At 41.2% G+C, this 19,367-nt stretch overlaps 1 protein-coding gene across 2 annotated transcripts in view; it reads left to right on the top strand.

Moving 5' to 3' along the window:
* The window catches only part of LOC140741699 (ras-related protein Rab-7a), a 48,399-nt gene extending 29,366 nt beyond the window's left edge, over positions 1-19,033 (top strand). For both annotated transcript variants that reach the window (XM_073071988.1, XM_073071987.1), the window contains exons 3-6: positions 8,108-8,234; positions 8,791-9,009; positions 11,437-11,565; positions 18,067-19,033. In XM_073071988.1, coding sequence (XP_072928089.1) covers positions 8,108-8,234; positions 8,791-9,009; positions 11,437-11,565; positions 18,067-18,162 — 571 coding nt within the window. In that variant the 3' untranslated portion in view covers positions 18,163-19,033. The remainder of the gene's footprint in view (positions 1-8,107; positions 8,235-8,790; positions 9,010-11,436; positions 11,566-18,066) is intronic.
* Positions 19,034-19,367: the final 334 nt, after the last annotated feature.

Below are 19,367 nucleotides of genomic sequence, written 5' to 3'. Positions count from 1 at the left end.
CCACAGCTATGTAGACCATTACCTCTTCTTGCACTCTGTGCAGATGCCATCCTTTCAGTTTGTCTCCACTACATCTATACTCAAGATGTGACCTTCCAGTCTAGAACAAAATTCTCCTCTCAGGAGACCCAGTATCCTTTTCACTGTGGTTGCAGTTCGTGCATTTCCTCCAACTGAAACTTCTGTTCTCATCCCCCAAAAAATGAAATACAACCTTTCACCTATGAGCCATCACTTCATGCACCCCAGCCTCATCTCTCTTCCACCCTTTTTTTTCAGGGACCACTCCCATCCTGGACCATTCACCCTCCCTCGCAACCACAAGTGTGAAACACAATCTCTTTATCTAAGCAGCTTCCAGATGAGGCAGAGATTAACTCCAGTCTCATCTCTGGCATTTAATCACAACAGTGCCTTCTCTGCATTGGCAAGACCAAGTTGAGATTTGCAGAGCACACATGCTTTGTCCATAATTGCCATATTCAGTTGTTGGTTGCAAACCATTTCAATGTCCTGTTATATTTCTGTAATCAGTATATTTATATACTTTGTAATTGCACAGTTGTCTTTACACATTGGCTGTTTATCAGTCTTTGTCATAGTTGTAGAAAAGTACAGCACAGGAATGGGCCCTTTGGCCCATCTAATCCATGGTGAACCATTTAAACTTTCTAGTCCAATCACATCCGAGAGCGGATGTAGCAGAGTCAGAGGAATTGAGAGGAGGAAATGGCATTTTTACAAGTAACAGGGTGGGAAGAGGTACAGTCCAGGTAGCTGTGAGAGTCAGTGGGTTTATAATAAACTGCCTAGTTCCATTAGCTTGCACTGAAAGCATAGCCCTCCATACCCCTGCCAACCATGTACCTATCCAAACTACTCTTGGATATTGAAATCCAGCTCATATGCATACACGTGCTCATTCCACACTCTCATGACCCTCTAAAGAAGTTTCCCCTAGAGTAGTTTTTCATTGATTCTGTTCTTTTTTACTGTGGATGAATCTGAGGGTAGTACATCGTAATATACAGAATGTACTTTAATAATTTTACTTTGAACTTTGTATTTCCTGCTTAACCTTCAGGCTACTATCTCAATCTTCTCTTCTCCCTCCCCCCCCCCCCCCAAAGGTATGTGGCATCTGCCTCTGGTCTGCTTACATATATCTTTCCCCAGTTCCACCTGCCCCCAGACTCCCTGCCCTTCCCCCTACCCCAGCTCAAAAATGCTACTTGACCTCCAGATATAGCAGGAACTTGGTCATAGGCTTCCCCCTTAAATATTTCACCCTTAAGCTGGGTGGCTGGTGGTGGAACTTCACTCCAAGGGTGGTAAGAGTGAGAAATGAGTTGCCAGTGGAAATGTCTGTGGGTTCAATTGGAGCATTTGAGAACTTTGGATAAACACATAGATTGGAAGGGTATGAAGAGCTTATGGTCCAACTAGGGGTCAATGGGACTAGTTCAGCACAGACTAGATGAGCTGCAGGGTCTGTTTCTGTGCTGTAGTGCTCTAAGTCCATGGGTTTGAGGCAGCACACAATGCTAGAGGAACTGGGGAGGTTAGGCAGTATCTATGGAAATGAATAAACAGTCAGCATTTTGGGCTGAGACCCTTCAGTACTTGGGTTTGAAGTTTTGTTCCAGATTCCTCTTCCTCCAATGAACATACTAATTTATAATTTAAAGCATTTGAATATTGCTGTTGTACTCGTTTTTGGTTTGTCCCATTCAGCCAAGGGTACCAGCATTCATTGCCTTTGCTTCTCTAATTCCCTCAGTCCCCCTGCTTGCCATCAATGTGATTTGCTATTTCGAAGTTTAAGTTGTTTGTTCAATGCACAGGTGCAGTCAAAAACTTGCAGTAACATAGGCATTTAGCAACATTAGCAGCATTCACACAAGTGTACACCATTTTAAGAGCAATTTTAGAACAAAAAGTTCACTTTGTAGGGGTGTTCAGTGGCTGTAATGGTAATAAACTTTAGTGATTAATGATTTGCTGGAATTCAACTGCTCATGACTTTTTAATCTGGTGTACAAAACCTCTAAGGAATAACTGATTCCTTACTAAAATCATTCTAATTTACCCCTATCTATTCCATCTGAATGTGTGCCATTCTGCCCATCTTCAAGCCTTGTTTCAGTCCTGACAAAAGATATTGGCCTGAAACATTGACTATTTATTTCCCTTCCTAGATGCTGCCTGGCCTGAGTTCCTCCAGCATTTTGTTGCTTTTGTATCACTCAGCTTCTCACTTCATCCCCTCCTTTCCCCCACCCACCTGGTTTCACTTATCACTGCCAGCTCGTATTCATTTCCTCCCCCCACCCATTCTGACTTCTGCCTCCTTTTTTCCCCCAGTCCTGATGAAGGGGCTTAGCCTGATAGGTCGACTGTTTATTTCCCTCCCCAGATGCTGAGTGATGTGCTGTGTTCCTCCACCGTCTTGTGTGTTGCTCTTTTCCGTAACAATCAATCTTGATCTGTTCATTGCTTCTATCCACTGGTCTAGCACTGGATAGAATAATTAGACCATAAGGCACAGAAGCAGAATCGGGCCATTGGATCCATTGAGTTTGCTCCATTTCAGAATCAGGTTTATTATCACCAGCATGTGACATGAAATTTGTTAACTTAGCAGCAGCAGTTCAATGCAATACATAATCTAGCAAAAAATAAATAAATTAAAAAATAATAATAAACAGGTAAATCAATTGCATGTACTGAATAGATTTTTTTAAACATACAAAAAACAGAAATACTGTATATTTTTTTTAAAGTGAGGTAATGTCCAAAGATTCAATGTCCATTTAGGAATTGGATGACAGGGGAAGAATCTGTTCCTGAATTGCTGAGTGTGTGCCTTCAGGCTTTGGTACCTCCTACCTGATGGTAACAATGAGAAAAGAGCATGCCCTGGGTGCTGGAGGTCTTTAATAATGGACACCGCCTTTCTGAGACACCGCTCCCTGCATATGTCCTGGGTACTTAGTAGGCTAGTACCCAAGATGGAGCTGCCTAGATTTACAACCTTCTGCATCTTTCGGTCCTGTGCAGTAGCCCCTCCGTACCAGACAGTGATGCAACCTGTCGGAATGCTCTCCACGGTCCAACTATAGAAGTTTTTGAGTATATTTGTTGGCATACCAAATCTCTTCAAACTCCTAATAAAGTATAGCTGCTAGCTTATCATCTTTATAACTACATCGATATGTTGGGACCAGGTTAGATCCTCAGATCGTGACACCCATTTCATCATGGCTGATTCATTTCCCTCCTGCCTTCTCCCTATATCCTTTCATGCCCTGACTAATCAAGAACCTATCGCCTTCCATCTTAAATATACCCAATGATCTGGCCTCCAAAATTTCACCCATCACAGGCCAAAGAAATTTCCTCATCTCCATTCTAAATAGTCGTCCCTATATTTTGGAGGTTGTGCTCTCTGATCCTAGATTCCCTGCTATGGGAAACACCCTCTAGATCTCTAGATCCACTCTAACTAGGGCTTTCGAAGTTCAGTAGGTTTCAATAAAAATAACCCCCCCCCCCCCCCCAAAACTAAATTCCAGCAAATACAGGCCCAGAGCCATTAAATGCTCCTCGTATTGTAATTCTTTCATTTCAGGAATCATTCACATGAACTGCTTGAAAATCCAAGTACGCAACAGCCACAGTCTCCTTCGTCTATCCTGCCTGTTATTTCCTCAAAGAATTCCAACTGATTTTTCAGGCAAGGTTTTTCATTAAGGAAGCCATGCTGACTTGGCCTATATTACCCTGTCTCCTAGTACCCTGAGACCTTATCCTTAACAATTGACTCCATTTGGCCTAAACTTCCTTTCTTTGGCTTCTCCACCCACCCCCCCCCCCCCACTCTAAAGTGGAGTTACATTTGCAATTTTTCAGTCCTATGGAACCATGCCAGAATCTTTCTTGAAGGGTCATTATTAATAGCTCTGATCTTTCTTCAACCACCTCTTTCACAGCCCTGTGTTGTATACCATCTGGTCCAGGTGACTATCTACCTTCAGACCTTTCAGCTTCCCAAGCACCTCCCCAGTAATAGCAACTGCGCTTTTTAGAGGCCTGTGTATAACTCCCTTCAGAGTCTTTCTTTTTTTAAAAAAAACCCTGCAGTTTCTTAACTCTGTCCACAAGGATTCTACATCTTCTGATCCTATGTCACCTTAAGATTTGATTTCTTTTTTTTTAAACCAGCGGATCCACTACCCCACTTATCCTTTCAATAGTGTATCCTTTGATGTTAAACTCCTAACTATGATCTTTCAGCCACCATTCAGTCATACCCACAACATTGTACAGTACCTACCAATCTGTAACTGCTGCAAGTTCATCTTCCTTATTCCATATACTGTGTGCATTCAAATATATCACCTTCAGTCCTGTATTCATCTTTTCAATTTTGGCCCAGTTAAACTGCAACTCATCCCACTGACTGCAATTTTGCCCAATCTGCCTGTCCTTTATGCACTATGTAGTGAGACTGATATTTAATTTAAACCTTCCCAACTGCTTTAGCAGCCTGCCTGCAAGGATATTGGTCCCCTCAGGTTCAGGTGGATCCCGTCCTTTTTGTACAGGTCATGTCTTCCCGCGAAGAGATCCCAATGATCCAGAAATCTGAACCCTTGCCCTCTGCACCAGTTCTTCAGCCATGCATTCATCTGCCAGATTACCTTATTCTTGCCCTCACTGGCATGTGGCACAGATGGCATCCAGAGATTACTACTTCCTACTTTTCAACTTTCTACCTAGCTCTCAAAAATCTCTTCAGTGCCTCCTCCCTTTTCTTACCTATACCATTGGTGCCAATATGTACCAAGACTTCTGGCTGCTCACCCTTCCTCTTCAGAATACCATGGAGCTGATCAGAGACTTAGCAGATCCTGGCACCTAGGAAGCAACATACTATTTGGGTGTCTCTTTCACGTCTATAGAATCTTGACTACTCCTCCAACTATAGAATCCCCTATCACTTCTGCAGCCTTCTATCAAACTTCTAATTTTCCTCTGCCTTCCAAAATGCAAATGCAATTTTGAAACCGCTGTCAGACTTGTCAGTGACATGGGGGCCTTTAAGCCCACCACTAATCATCAATCGCCACCTAACTTTGCTATAAACACCCTCAAATTGGTTTATTATTTTCATGTTCTGAGATACAGTGGAAAGCTTGTCTTGCATACTGTTCATACAGATTCAGATCATTGGTGTGTTGAGGTGGAATAAGGTAAAGCAGTAACAATGCAGAATCAATGTAACGTTTATAGAATGCTGCGAAAAAAGGTGCAAGGTCATATCAAAATGGGTATCTTGTTTTACAAGGCAACCGCTTGAGTGATCAGCTATTGTACCTCAATGCCCTTGTTGCTCAGGTACTAGTAGGCATCTTGAAGCTCTTTCAGCTGATGTGCTAGTATAACATGCTGACTTTTGCACAGTAGGCATGCATTTACAGCTTCCAGTTTGCTTCTGTAGAGGGTGTACCCCATGACTCATTCCTGAAGATAGAAAATGAGTGAAAGACTAGACCTTTCGCCAATAAAATGGCTTGACTTCAAGGCTGATTAGAACCTGTTCCTTGTATTCCCTCTACAGCCCTTGAATTTTTTTAAACAGAGTTGAATGTACAAACCCCATTTCCAGAAAAGTTGGGATATTTTCCAAAATGCAATAAAAACAAAAATCTGTGATATGTTAATTCACGTGAACCTTTATTTAACTGACAAAAGTACAAAGAAAAGATTTTCAATAGTTTTACTGACCAACTGAATTGTATTTTGTAAATATACACAAATTCAGAATTTGATGGCTGCAACACACTCAACAAAAGTTGTGACAGAGTTAAAATAAGATTGAAAAGTGCACAGAATATTCAAGTAACACTGGTTTGGAAGACTCCACATTAAGCAGGCTAATTGGTAGCAGGTGAGGTATGACTGGGTATAAAAGTAGCGTCTATCAAAGGCTCAGTCTTTGCAAGCAAGGATGGGTCGTGGCTCACCCCTTTGTGCCAAAATTCGTGAGAGAATTGTTAGTCAGTTCAAAAGGAACATTTCCCAACGCAAGATTGCAGAGAATTTAGGTCTTCCAGCATCTACAGTACATATATTGTGAAAAGATTCAGAATTCAGAGACATTTCAGTGCGTAAAGGGCAAGGTTGGAAACCACTGTTGAATGCGCGTGATCTTTGAGCCCTCAGGCAGCACTGCCTAAGAAACTGTCATGCTACTGTGACAATTATAGCCACCTGGGCTCGGGAGTACTTCGGAAAACCATTGTCACTTAACACAGTCAGTCGCTGCATCCAGAAATGCAACTTGAAACTGTATTATGCAAGGAGGAAGCCATACATCAACTCTATGCAGAAACGCTGGCGAGTTCTCTGGGCCTGAGCTCATCTCAGATGGACCGAAAGACTGTGGAACCGTGTGCTGTGGTCAGATGAGTCCACATTTCAGCTAGTTTTCAGAAAAAACAGGCATCGAGTTCTCCGTGCCAAAGATGAAAACGACCATCCTGATTGTTATCAGTGAAAGGTGCAAAAGCCAGCATCTGTGATGGTATGGGGGTACATCAGTGCCCACGACATGGGTGAGTTGCATGTATGTGAAGTTACCATTGACTCTGAGGCGTATATTAGGATTTTAGATAGACATATGTTGCCACCAAGGCGACGTCTCTTCCTAGGACATCCATGCTTATTTCAGCAGGACAATGCCAGACCACATTCTGCACGGGCTACAACAGCGTGGCTTTGTAGACAGAATGCGTGTGCTTGACTGGCCTGCTGCCAGTCCAGATCTATCACCTATTGAAAATGTATGGCGCATCATGAAGAGGGGAATCAGACAACGGAGATCACGGACTGTTGAGCAACTGAAGTCTTATATCAAGCAAGAATGGACAAAATTTCCAATTGCAAATCTACTACAGTTAGTATCCCCAGTTCCAAAACGATTAAGTAGTGTTATTAAAAGGAAAGGTAATGTAACACAATGGTAAACATGCCTCTGTTCCAACTTTTGTTGAGTGTGTTGCAGCCATCAAATTCTAAATTTGTGTATATTTACAAAATACAATTCAGTTGGTCAGTAAAACTATTGAAAATCTTTTCTTTGTACTTTTGTCAGTTAAATAAAGGTTCACGTGAATTAACATATCACAGATTTTTGTTTTTATTGCATTTTGGAAAATGCCCCAACTTTTCTGGAAATGGGGTTTGTATTTGACTGTACATGTATGCAACAAAACTAAACAAGGACCACAGTGCACCCACAATAAAGACCAAGTATTACCACAAATAAGTTGATCAATATAATTGAAAATGCATTTGTGAAGTGTGCAGCAGAGGTAAACAGCTCACTATCCTAGTGATGAAATCTCAGTGGCAGGGTATTCATTAGTCTCTCTCACTGGGGGAAGAAGCTATTACCCATTACCCTGTCTGGCAATCCTAGTCCTGGTATTCCTGTACCTCCTTCCTGGCAGTAGTGGGTCGTAGATTGTGTGATGGGTGGTAGGGGTCCTCAACTATGCTTTGGGCCTTTTGTATACAATGCTCCTGACAAATCAGGGGCAGGAGGGAGTTGCAAGGATGTAAAGGAATGAGCCCCAATGGGACTGGTGCCTACCTTTGGAATTGGAATGGACTTGACAAACCAAATGGTCTTGTCATTTAACAAGCTTGTGCCTTATCTTTTTACTTTGCTGCTATATCCTATCTTAATTTGACATTTGCAAATGACCCTGTTGCTTGCTCTGAGGTGGGAGAGGTGGTGTAAATACAACATTGTAAATATTGATGATTCAGTTGGGCTCTTGCTCTGGATTCTCCTTCATCCTTTCCTTCAGTCCTGTTGTGTTCACAGTGCAGGGGTTTGCAGCCTAGGCTCCACAGACCCCCTCAGTTAATGGCAAGGGTCCATGACATGAAAGCCTTGGGTGTACAGGGAGCAGAGGTGACTTCATGGAGATAATGTATAGCTTGTGCAAAAGGCCATCTGGAATGCAAAACCTTACCAGTTGTGGACTTTCTGAAATTGCAACATAGCTTAACAATCGAATCTGTTTCTTTTCAGGGTAGGAAAGACCTCACTGATGAACCAGTATGTAAACAAAAAGTTCAGTAACCAATACAAGGCAACAATAGGGGCAGACTTTCTAACGAAGGAGGTGATGGTGGACGATAGATTGGTGACAATGCAGGTAATGTAAAACTTCTGGTACAATTTGACTTTCTTTGGGTTGGGGCAACGGAGCAAAACTTGGTCTTGAGCTCGGGTTGGTGTAACTCGATTCAATTCAGTGAGTGTTGACTGCTTGTGTGGCAAAGTTCCTGAAACCCCATTCTGTCCAGAGGTCTGTTCTTCCTGTTTTCTTTCAGAGCTGCAGCTGTCTGCAGTAAGAGGAAACATTCCACTTTCCGGTTACGTCCTTCAAATATAGAAAGTTGGAGTATTCACACTGAGGGCAATTTCCCCTTCTAATTATAAATGTTGATAGGTTCTTAGTGTTTTGACTGAGCAAACTTGACTCTCTCCACATTGAGTATCTGGAATGCAGAATCAGTCAGAATATCTGCTTTGTTTACGTTTGAGCTATTGAAGTTTTGACTCTTAGCAGATTGATTGTAATTCCTTAATTGGGTTGTTAACCTAATAGAATAGACTTGCATTCTAATGTATACAGAATTTTTAGCTTAGTGCTTTGCAAGGGTCCAAAGATTATAATTGGATTTTTTGAATGTGGTTCTTTCCCTTAGATATGGGACACAGCAGGGCAAGAGCGTTTTCAGTCATTGGGTGTGGCCTTCTACAGAGGGGCTGACTGCTGCGTGCTGGTCTTTGATGTAACGGCGCCCAATACGTTCAAGACCCTTGATAGTTGGAGAGATGAATTTCTCATTCAAGCTAGTCCACGAGATCCAGAAAACTTTCCCTTTGTGGTCCTTGGTAACAAGATAGACCTGGAAAACAGACAGGTAAGTGTGTGAAGTATTGGCTACCTTGAGCTGTCCTTGCTCCCTCCCCTGTACAGGAGCAGTCACAACTACAACCTATAAATGGTGGTGGTGGTTGTGGTTATCCATGGTGCCCAATGACAGAAAACCTGCACACGAGTTTTTTTAAACATGGAGAAACTATTTCACTGGGGCAGTTCCACTTGTGACCTCTGTCTGGATCCAGTGGTACAAACAGGCATCTCAAATTGGGTTCCTTGGTTGTAGTGGATGACCATGATATCTTGTGCCTTGTCATGCCCTTTGTTCTCCTTGGAGTGTTCAGAATCACCCTCCTTGCTGTTGGATCTCACTATAGATCTCATCCATCCAGTCCGATGGAGCTGATTTCACATATTATCTCAGGCATATCCCTAAACCCACAAATACAAGGCAGCTAAGTTTACTCTTAACAGTTGGTTACCTCCCTTCCCAATCCTCAAGTATCCTAGTTGCCCACAGATTCAGATTTATCACATGCACATGTTGACATACAATGAAACATATAATTTGTGTTAGCTAATACGTGTTGGGGGACAGCCTGTAGATGTTGGCACACATTCAGACACCAGCACCATGTGTCTACAATGCTCTGCAGAGCACAAGCAGCAAGTCTCACATGGAAGGTCCTCCAACTGCATGCCAGGTCTTCAGTCTCTAGTTTTGACTTCTGGACTTCCAATCAACCTTTTTGGCTTTGATCTTCAGTATCAACTTCCAGACGAGCTGATGATGTGACCCTAAACTCCAAGCTCTGTCAGCATGCTGACTCACCAGCCATCATGCCACTTCTTTCCTCCTTGCATGGACATCAGTCCTCCCCACCCCCCCCCCCCAAACCCAGGATAGCCAACATCCACGGGTGTCCTTCATCATCTATCTGCATCACAGGCCTTCAGACTTCAGTGGAGCAGTAATCCTCTAATCTCACATCGTTGGTCTTCAGGATATTTTTGTTGGCATGTGCATGTGATAAATGAAGCAAGTATGCTGGATGGCCTGCATCACGTGCTCATGTTACTGGCCTTTGTGGAGTGAGATGTGACCTCTAACTCCCTCTCTGTCCTCAAAATCATCCCCTTCTTTTAAAAAAAAGGTACTAGTCTGAGACACAATCTCAATAGAAACTGCAGCTTAGTGCCATCTAGACACAGCCTTGTCTAATTTAGAACTGGAATGAAAGTAAAAGTGCAGATGGTGAAGCAAACAAAATGGAGATGCTTGGCTGGTTGAGCAACATGGTGAAAGCTCAAGCTGGCATTGTGGTAAATTGGTTTATTGTTGCATATATATTGGGGAGAAAACTTGCATACTATTTCTACAAACAGGAGAAAATCTGCAGATGCTGGAAATCCGAGCAACACAAAATGCTGGAGAAACTCAGCAGCCGAAACGTCGACTGTGCTTTTTCCAGATGCTGCCTGGCCTGCTGAGTTCCTCCAGAATTTTATGTGTGATACTATTTCTACAGAAATTCATTACAATAGTGCATTGAGGTAGTGCAAGAGAAACATGAACAGTGCAGAAAGTGATACATTTATAGAAGGGCAATGCAGGTAGACAATGGGGTACAAGGCTATATAATAGACATCAAGATTCCGCTTTAGCATACTAAAGAACTGTTCAATAGTCTTCTAACTGCAGAATAGAAGCACAAAAGGCCTCTGCTGTCATGTAGCACATAGTGTGACACTTTACAGTGCTAGCAATCAGGGTTCAGGTCTTGCCTCTGTCTGTAAGGAATTTGTATGTTCTCCCTATGACAACAGGGTGTTCTCCTGATTCTCTAGTTTCTCCAACATTCCAAAGATGTGGGTTTGGTTTAGGATTACTAAGTTGTGGATGTGCTACGTTGGCACTGAAAGCGTGGCAGACACTACAGTCCGCACCCAGCAAATCCTCTCTCTGTGGTTGTTGGCACAAACTACCTATTTCACTGTTTCAATGTAAATGTGACAATAAAGCTAATCTTAAGCTCAATTTGAGCCTGGTGGTATGTGCTTTCAGGCTTTTGTACATTGTCTAGTGGGGTAGGGAATGAAGGATCCAACAATCCTTCAGACCATCCATTTCTGAACCAATTTAATGAGACTGGTTCTCTGAAGTTGTTAAAAGTCCCCTGGGTCATGTGCTTGGGTGCAAGGTTTTTGGAGTTTGCTTTGGAAATTTTTTCTTGCATTTTCAACAAGATGGTGGAATACTGATAACCAGATGGAAAGGCAGTAATTCTGTTACCTTGGTCAGAAACTGATTCGGCACTGATGGCTCTGTAGTGATTTGAAGGCAGAACAACCATGGGGTTGATGGAAGCCAGATAGGGGTGTGTCTACAACCTGCCAGGTGTGGCTGCAGTGATGTTATCAAAACTTGCACAAATGTGGTAGTGAACTGTCAATTCTCTTCCCTCAGGTCACCACAAAAAGAGCACAGGCATGGTGTCAGAGTAAAAATAACATACCCTACTTTGAAACCAGCGCAAAGGAGGCAATAAATGTGGAACAGGCTTTTCAGACAATTGCACGGAATGCACTTAAACAGGTAAGAGGATGGCATGGCTCCACCTGCTGTTCAGTGTTGGAACAGCCTGAATTGCTGGTGCTTTTAATCTGTCTTGCCTGCTAAGGCTTTGGTGAATACGGAATGAATGCTCAGTTTTGACTTTAAAGTGTGAGTAAGACCACAAGACTTAGGAGCAGAATTAGGCCATTTGAGTCATGCACTTTAGTAGTAGAAATAAATGTGCAGACTGTTTTCTAACGGGGAGAAAATCAAAAAATCTGAGATGCAAAGGGAGTTGGGAGTCCTTGTGCAGAATACTGTAAAGGTTATCTTGCAGGTAGTCGGTGCTGAGGAAGGAAAATATAACGTTGGGATTCATTTCAAGAGGTCTAGAATACAAGAGCAGGGATGTGATGCTGAGGCTTCGTAAGGCACTGGTGAGGCCTCTCGAGTATCATTAACGTTTTCGGCTCCTCATTGAAGAAAAGATGTGCTGGCATTGGAGAGGGTTCAGAGGTGGTACACAAGATGATTCAGGGAATGAAAGGGTTATACGAGGAACGTTTGATAGCTCTGGGATTGTACTCGAATTTAGAAGGATGAATGGGGTGGATCTCATTGAAACCTTTCTAATGTTGAAAGACCTACACAGTAGATGTGGAAAGGTTGTTTCTCTTGGTGGGGTAGTCTAGGACAAGGGGACAGAGCATCAGGAATGAGGGGCATCCATTTAAAACAAGAAGCAGAGAAATTTCTTTAGCCAGAGGGTGATGAGTTTGTGAAATTTATTACCACAAGCAGCAGCTGTGGAAGCCAAGTCCTTGTGTGTATTTAAGGTAGAGCTTGATAGGTTCTTCTTTGGACACAGCATCAAAGGTCATGGGGAGAAGGCCAGGAAGTGGGGCTGAGGAGGGTAAAAAAAAATGATTAGCCATGATTAAATGGTGGAGCAGACTCAATGGGCCAAATGACCCAATTCTTCTAATTCTCTCAATTCTTAGGGAGTCTGCTCTGTCATTTTTGTCATGAATACATGCATCCCACCAAATGGAATAAAGTTCCTTTGGACCAAGGTGCACAACACAGTATATATAACTCTCACAACACATAGTAATTTTACCATAATTAACATAATAAAATATATTCCAGAAGATTGGCACTTGGCGTAAGATGAATTTATGACGGGTTGAAAAGTAAACGGTATAATGTTACTGACATTTCATAAATGTAACTTAGTAATGGCAGGGAGTTCAGTTGGCTCATGGCCTGGGGGAAGAAGCTACTACCTTCCTTACTAATCAATAACCTATGAACCTCTGCTTAAAATGTAGCCAATGACTTAACCCACTGAACTCCAGAAGTTATTTTGGTCATCTGTATTCTCAAGTTCTGGGTGCAATCCTTTGACATGTTTGCAGCTTAATTTCACAAATCCATTAGACTTTAAAGTTCTCTGCTGTGATTTAACTTCACTGTTCTCTAAAGTGTAGTTGCATGAATTGCACTACTCTTCCTCTGCCTTTTTATTAATAGTTTTTCATGTCACCTGCTTGTCTAATGGTTAAATAGTCTTGCGGCTTGGAACAAGAAATGATTGTTATCCCAAATATCTCAGAATTTGCATTGTTTCACCATTGTACACACTTCTTCTTTGAGGTGCTCCTTTTGGGTCCAGTTTCTGTCTTTGAGTTGAACAGTTGTATCCTTGGAGTGCCACAAGCTCTGCTGCTTTCGTTGTTGGTCTTGTCACCATTTTTTCCTTGTTAGTCAAGAGCTATCATCATGGTACCAATGTCCATGCCATTAAAATGTTTGTCAAGATGGCAACTCTGCATACAGCTCCAAAGGGAATTATCAAGTTTATGACTACTCACTATTTAGTTTTCTCCTGTATTTCATTGTAATTTAGTTTAGTATTGTGCTGTACTGCAGCTGAAAAACAATATTAGTGATAATGAGCCTGATTCTGATAAATGCAGAAAAGATTCAAAGGCTATTGCTGGGACTGAGGGACTTGGATTCTTCTCCCTGGAATGGACTGAGATGACCTTAGCTCATAAGATTGAGGGGCATAGATGGTAAATGGTCAGTCTTTTTCTAGTACAAGAGCCTAAGCTGTAAAGCATGGATTTAATGAAGGGAAAAGATTTAAATGTTAACTTGAGCAAGACTTTAGGAGGATGGTAGGTATACAGACAGAATTGTGGAGGCAAGTACAATTGTTTCAAAGACATGTGGACAGATACAAAGGAGCATATAATAGGGCAAAAATAGTGGAAGTTAGAGGATTGGGAAGCTTTTAAAAACCAAAGACAACTAAAGAATGTAAAGAAGGAATATGAAATAAACTAGCCATCATATTAGAGAACAGCTAAAAGTTCCTTCAGATACAAAGTGTAAAGGTGAAGCAAGAGTGGGTATCGGACTGCTGGAAAATTATGCTGGAGAGGTAGTAATGGGGACAACAAAATGGACTAACTGAACAAGTATTTTGCATCAGTCACTGTGGAAGACACTAGCAGTATGGTGGGAGTTCCTTGTTTCAGAGGAATCATGAAATGTTCTTGGGGAAACTGAAAGATCTGAAGGTAAATACGTCACTTACACTATCTTCTGAATGGAGAGAAAATCAAAAAGCTGGGGTACAAAGGGATATGGGAGGCCTTGTGCAGGTTGAGTCATAGTGAGGAAGGCAAATGCAATGTTAGCATTCTTTTTTTTTTCAAGATGACTAGAATATAAAAGCAAAGGGCAATGTTGAGACTTCATAAAGCACTGGTGAGGCCTCATTTGGAGTATTGTGAGCAGTTTTGGGCCCCTTAGAAAGGATGTGCTGAAACTAGAGAGAGTTCAAAGGAGGTTCACAAAAAATGATTCCAGGATTGAACAGTTTGTCATATGAAGAGCATTTGATAGCTCTGGGTCTGAATTCAGAAGAATGAGTGATAACCTAATTGATGCTTTTCCCCATTCAATAGGCATTTATAGGGTGGATGTAGAGATTATCCCTTGATGAAGTGGATATGGAGAGGATAGTGTGAGAGTCTGAGACCAGAGGACATAGCCTCTGAATAGAGTGGTGTCCTTTTAGAATGGAGATGAGGAATTTCTTTAGCCAGAGTGTGGTGAATCTGTAGATTTCTTTGCAGCAGGTTGTTGTGGAGGCCAAGTCTTTATGTATATTTAAGGCAGAGGTTGATTGTTCAGGGCACAAAGGGATACGGGGAGAAGGAAATGGATCAGCCATGATGAAATGGTGGAGCAGACTTGATGGGCCAAATGGCCTAATTCTGCTTCTCTAATTTAGTCTTGTACATGGAGAAGTTTAGAGATGATCCAAATGCAAGAAATAGGATGTGTCCATGTCGGGCAAGTTGCCTACTGAATAAGTTTGTATGAAGAGCCTGTCATTTGCAAATGATAGCAGATCTTTTAATCTTATTGTTATTTATCCATAGTATAATCATGTTTATTATTACTAATGTACTCCAAGTCATGAAACTGTTCTGCAGCTGCAGTGTAATACAAAATGCTATAAGTTTCAATAAGCAATACTGTTCTAGTATTCTATAATTCTATATATTCTATCATTCTAAAGACTAAATAGTCTATAATTCTAGTTAGTTGGGACACATGGGGACCAGTACATTTTGGCTGATTAAACTGCTGCCCCAATTAACCAAAGTTTCATGGATATAGTTAAAGGTATTAAAAAGGACAAGCTGCCATTTAACTGAGTAATATTATGCATTTAAATGAAATGGATCAAATGGGACACCAAAGCTGTTACACTACTACAAAACTATTAGTTCCTAATGGTTATCAACAGGAATCCAGGGTATGCTTCTGTGTTCTTTTGACTGTAAATGAACAAAAACTAGCAAACACACTTGTGCTGTTATCAGTTGTATCCTCTAAATCTTCATTTCAATTGTAATGTTCAAAATGATTTTCAGTACCCTAACACTTCATAGTTTCTAACTTGAAGTAGTGAAATCATTTAATTTTCATTCCCAGTGGTTCCTGGCATCGTCAAGCCCGAATGCTTGAAACTGCAGTGAGCAAAGTAGTTCTGAATTGTCTTGTTGCTTATTTCTCGCCAACCATCGGTAACAAAAAATCACTGCTTTTTGTGCACAAGCTATTTAAAAACTGTTTGCTCCAAGTATGGTGTAGCATCTAGAGGTCAAACGAGTGCACTTCTCTGATGCTAATTAAAAACTGTTCAGCAAGTCTCCTTGCCCAAATAAGTGGCATAGTATCCCAAATAAATGTGGGAATCCTGGTTATTTTCTCAATTTGCTTTCATTCTTAAGAGTTAACCCAAATAAGTGGTATGTGTACGTGTATTTGACTTATTTTCTTGCAGGCATTTGAGCACTGATGGAATCAGTGAAAAGCTACAAACAATCAATGTACAAAAGAAACCAGCAAATAGAAAGAATGATTAATACTGACAACATGAGTTGTAGAGCCCTCGCTGTTTGATTCTATCCCTTTAACCAGTTTGCCAGCTTTGTCCTTTTGCAGAGCTTCTGTTTGATGCTCATACACTGTTGACATCGGTCAACTTGCAAACTCCTGTGGACATTTCACTTCATGTTTATAACTTGAGTTTCTCTGAAGCCATTTGCTTTCTATCTTTCAAATTACTTTAGGTGCTGTGGGGAGTGGCTTGTTATAAGCTACTCATGTGTTGAATGCCCTTTGTGATAATATTTGTTCCATGGCTTGGCACCTATGGTATTTCATGATTTAAAACTAATCCCTGACGTGAACATATTCAAACAACTTTCTTGTACTAATGGTAAAAGACAGACAGAATAAGTTCAATGTAAGTTTGTTATCAAAGTACACCTGTCACCAAATACTATCAGATTGGTTTTCCTCTGGATATTCATAGTATAAAGAAATGGAGTAAAATGAATAGGAGGCTAAATAGACTAACAACATGCAAAAAGTCAAATTGTGCGAATAAACAAATAACACTGAGGGCATGTTGTGAAAGTGAGTCCATAGGCTGTGTTCAGTGAGTGTAAATTTATCCATGCTGGAACCAGATAATTAAAGGGTAATTGCTCCTAAACATGGTGGTGTGGGAACTGAGGCTCGTCTACCACCTCCCCAGTAGTGGCAGTGAGAAGGATGGTGGGGTTCCTAGATGGATATTGTTTTGTGACAGTGCTCTTTGTAGGTGTATCTTGGTGGATAAATGGTCCCTTCCTGATAACTGGCCTGTTTGAGAACTTGTCAACACAACTCTTGAGCTTCTCTTTAAGTCGCCATTAGCCCATAATTTAAAGTTGCTTTTAACATTGTAACATTCTGTACTAGAGCACGTGACCAACCTTTCCAAACTCGAGGCTTACAGTTAAGTCCAGCTCCTTGTATCTGTTGATCCAGCAGTTCTAGTGTCAACATCTTGTCCCCTACAGCAATACTTAACCCACTGTCTGCTTCTACACAGTTCTGGAGGGAACCTACTGTAGATCAGCCACGATATTGGAGGGAAACGGTTAACATTTTGGTTTGAGACCTTCATGTGGGCACTACAGTCTTGATCTGAAACTCTAATTGCCTGTCTCCTCTGTCAATACTACCTGACCCACTGAGTTCCTCGAGTGCTTTGTTCCAGATTAGTGTCTGCAAACCCTCATTTCCTGTTTTCCTGTCCTATGTCCTTCCTGTATTTGCTGTTTCTTTAGAATTTTCTGTGTTAAGGATCTTTGACCTAAAATGTAATATTTTCCATAGTTGCTATCTTGAGTTTCTAGTATTTTTAAAATTTCTTTCTGATCACTAGCTTAACATTGTTCAAGGTATCTTTAACCACAATCTTGATGTTTGACCTGTTGAACAGTGTTCAAAGAATTGTAATGTAACTGAACAAAAACCCAGGTTAGCACACTTCAGTCCACAATGATGTGCCAACATTTTAATGTACTCCTAAAGTCAATCTAGCCTTTCTGTCCCACACTGGCCTTTACTGCTAGTCAGCTCTTGGGACCTCCATTGCTTACTGTGCTATGACTGTACCTACTTTCCTGTCAGCCTTTTGGAATTGTCCTGTTGATATAGTGCTTTTGTCAGCTTCCTCTAATTCTACAAACACTACCAGGTTCAGAAATAGTTATTGCCCTACAACCGTCAGGCCCCTGAACTGGCATGGATAGCTTCCCTCACCACTACACTGAACTGATTCTGTGATCTGAACTTGCTTTCAAGGACTCTACAACTTTTTTCCACAATATATATATATATTGGTTTGTCATTGGTACTGATGTATACTTTCCAAATTTTCCTGTAAATGTCTGCAAGTAAACGAATGTCAAGGTAGTAAATGGAGATGTATGTAATTTTAATAAAATTACTTTGTTTTGAATTTGAACTTTATTCCAGTATTGTCAGAGGGTTTCCCCTACATGCCTGTTAACTTGTCAGTGACAGATTTGCAGCACTTATAAGTGACTTGCGATCTAGTACTTGTGGACTGATTTTTAACTGTGTGTGTGTGTCTCTCTCTCTCTGTTCCCTCCCCAGGAAACAGAAGTGGAGCTCTACAACGAATTCCCAGAACCAATCAAACTAGACAAGAACGACCGGGCAAAGACTTCAGCAGAGAGCTGCAGCTGCTGAGTGGGAGGGATGATCCACAGTCCAGGCCTTGACCAGTCCTCATTCTGTCCTTCCCCTTTGACCACAAGCCAAGATTCCTTCATGCACCTTGGATGTTGCCTCTGTGCACAAGGAAGAGCTGCACCTAATTAGCAGACCTAATGTATAATAACTGGTAACATTGGAAGGAAAACTAATGTATACTGAACTTAAGTTTATTGTCTGAAGACCCATGTTTTACAATTGTACTGTAAAATGATTTTTAAGTCTGTTCTGTCTGAAGGTGAGAACTGGAATGACCAATGTTCTCTCTATTCTCAAGCCCATTTTTGAACATGGTTTTGGAAATGACCTAACCTATGTTTATTCCCTTTCCTTACCTGCTCCCTAACTTGTCTTGCATTGATGCCTGTTAGCTTGCAAAGTGAGCCCACTTCAAAAAAATATTAATTGCTCTTTGATCTCCATAAGGCAAGTGGAATGCTACATGGCTCCTCTAAGTCCTAGCCAGAATTTTCTTTTATTATTGGCAGTTAATACTAAATGAAAGTAACTTTGGTTCAATATTGTGTAACCACCATTGATCTGCTTAAACTTGGCATTTTGGTTTTCTGTTTGAGTTGATTTAAACGTGTTTGTGTACTGTATGCAGAAAATCAGTATTAAGTTAGAGGTCTATTTGATTTACGTAAAGCTACCCAAGGATGAGATGACTAGAATTATTTCTGAGCAGACTTGCTGACGGCAATGTCTGCTACTAGTGACAACTTGCCAAAGTTACTGGTCTTGCTTCACAGCTTACAAATACTTTTTTCCTTAAGGTTCACAGTCTAGTACATGGGACAAATTTCTGTAATCATGAGGATATTGCCAATAAATAGAACAGGATTGATTTTTGGTGTGTGGTTCCTTTAATTCTATTTAAAATATTTCAGCTGCAGTTTGGCAGGTCACCAAGCTGGTTAATTTGACTTGCAGTGGAGCTTGCCTGCACAGACCTAGGATTTTCATTGTGCTGCTGTGATGCATTCTTTCATAAAGAAACCAAGTCTCGTCTTTGCAGGTGAGCATTACAGATCCAGTGGCAGCATTTTTAGTCTTAACTGAGATCCCTCGCAATCACAGCATCTTATAACTTAGTTTGGGCTACCACAGTTGAGGGCAGATGGGCTCACATTAGTGACTCCAGTGATTTTCACATCTTTTGAAGGCTATAAACAAGACCA

This window comes from Hemitrygon akajei, chromosome 19 (genome assembly GCF_048418815.1).
Source record: "Hemitrygon akajei chromosome 19, sHemAka1.3, whole genome shotgun sequence".
Classification (NCBI taxonomy): domain Eukaryota; kingdom Metazoa; phylum Chordata; class Chondrichthyes; order Myliobatiformes; family Dasyatidae; genus Hemitrygon; species Hemitrygon akajei.
The sequence above is the reverse complement of the archived record's forward strand: the minus strand, read 5'-3'. Positions and strand labels throughout refer to the sequence as shown.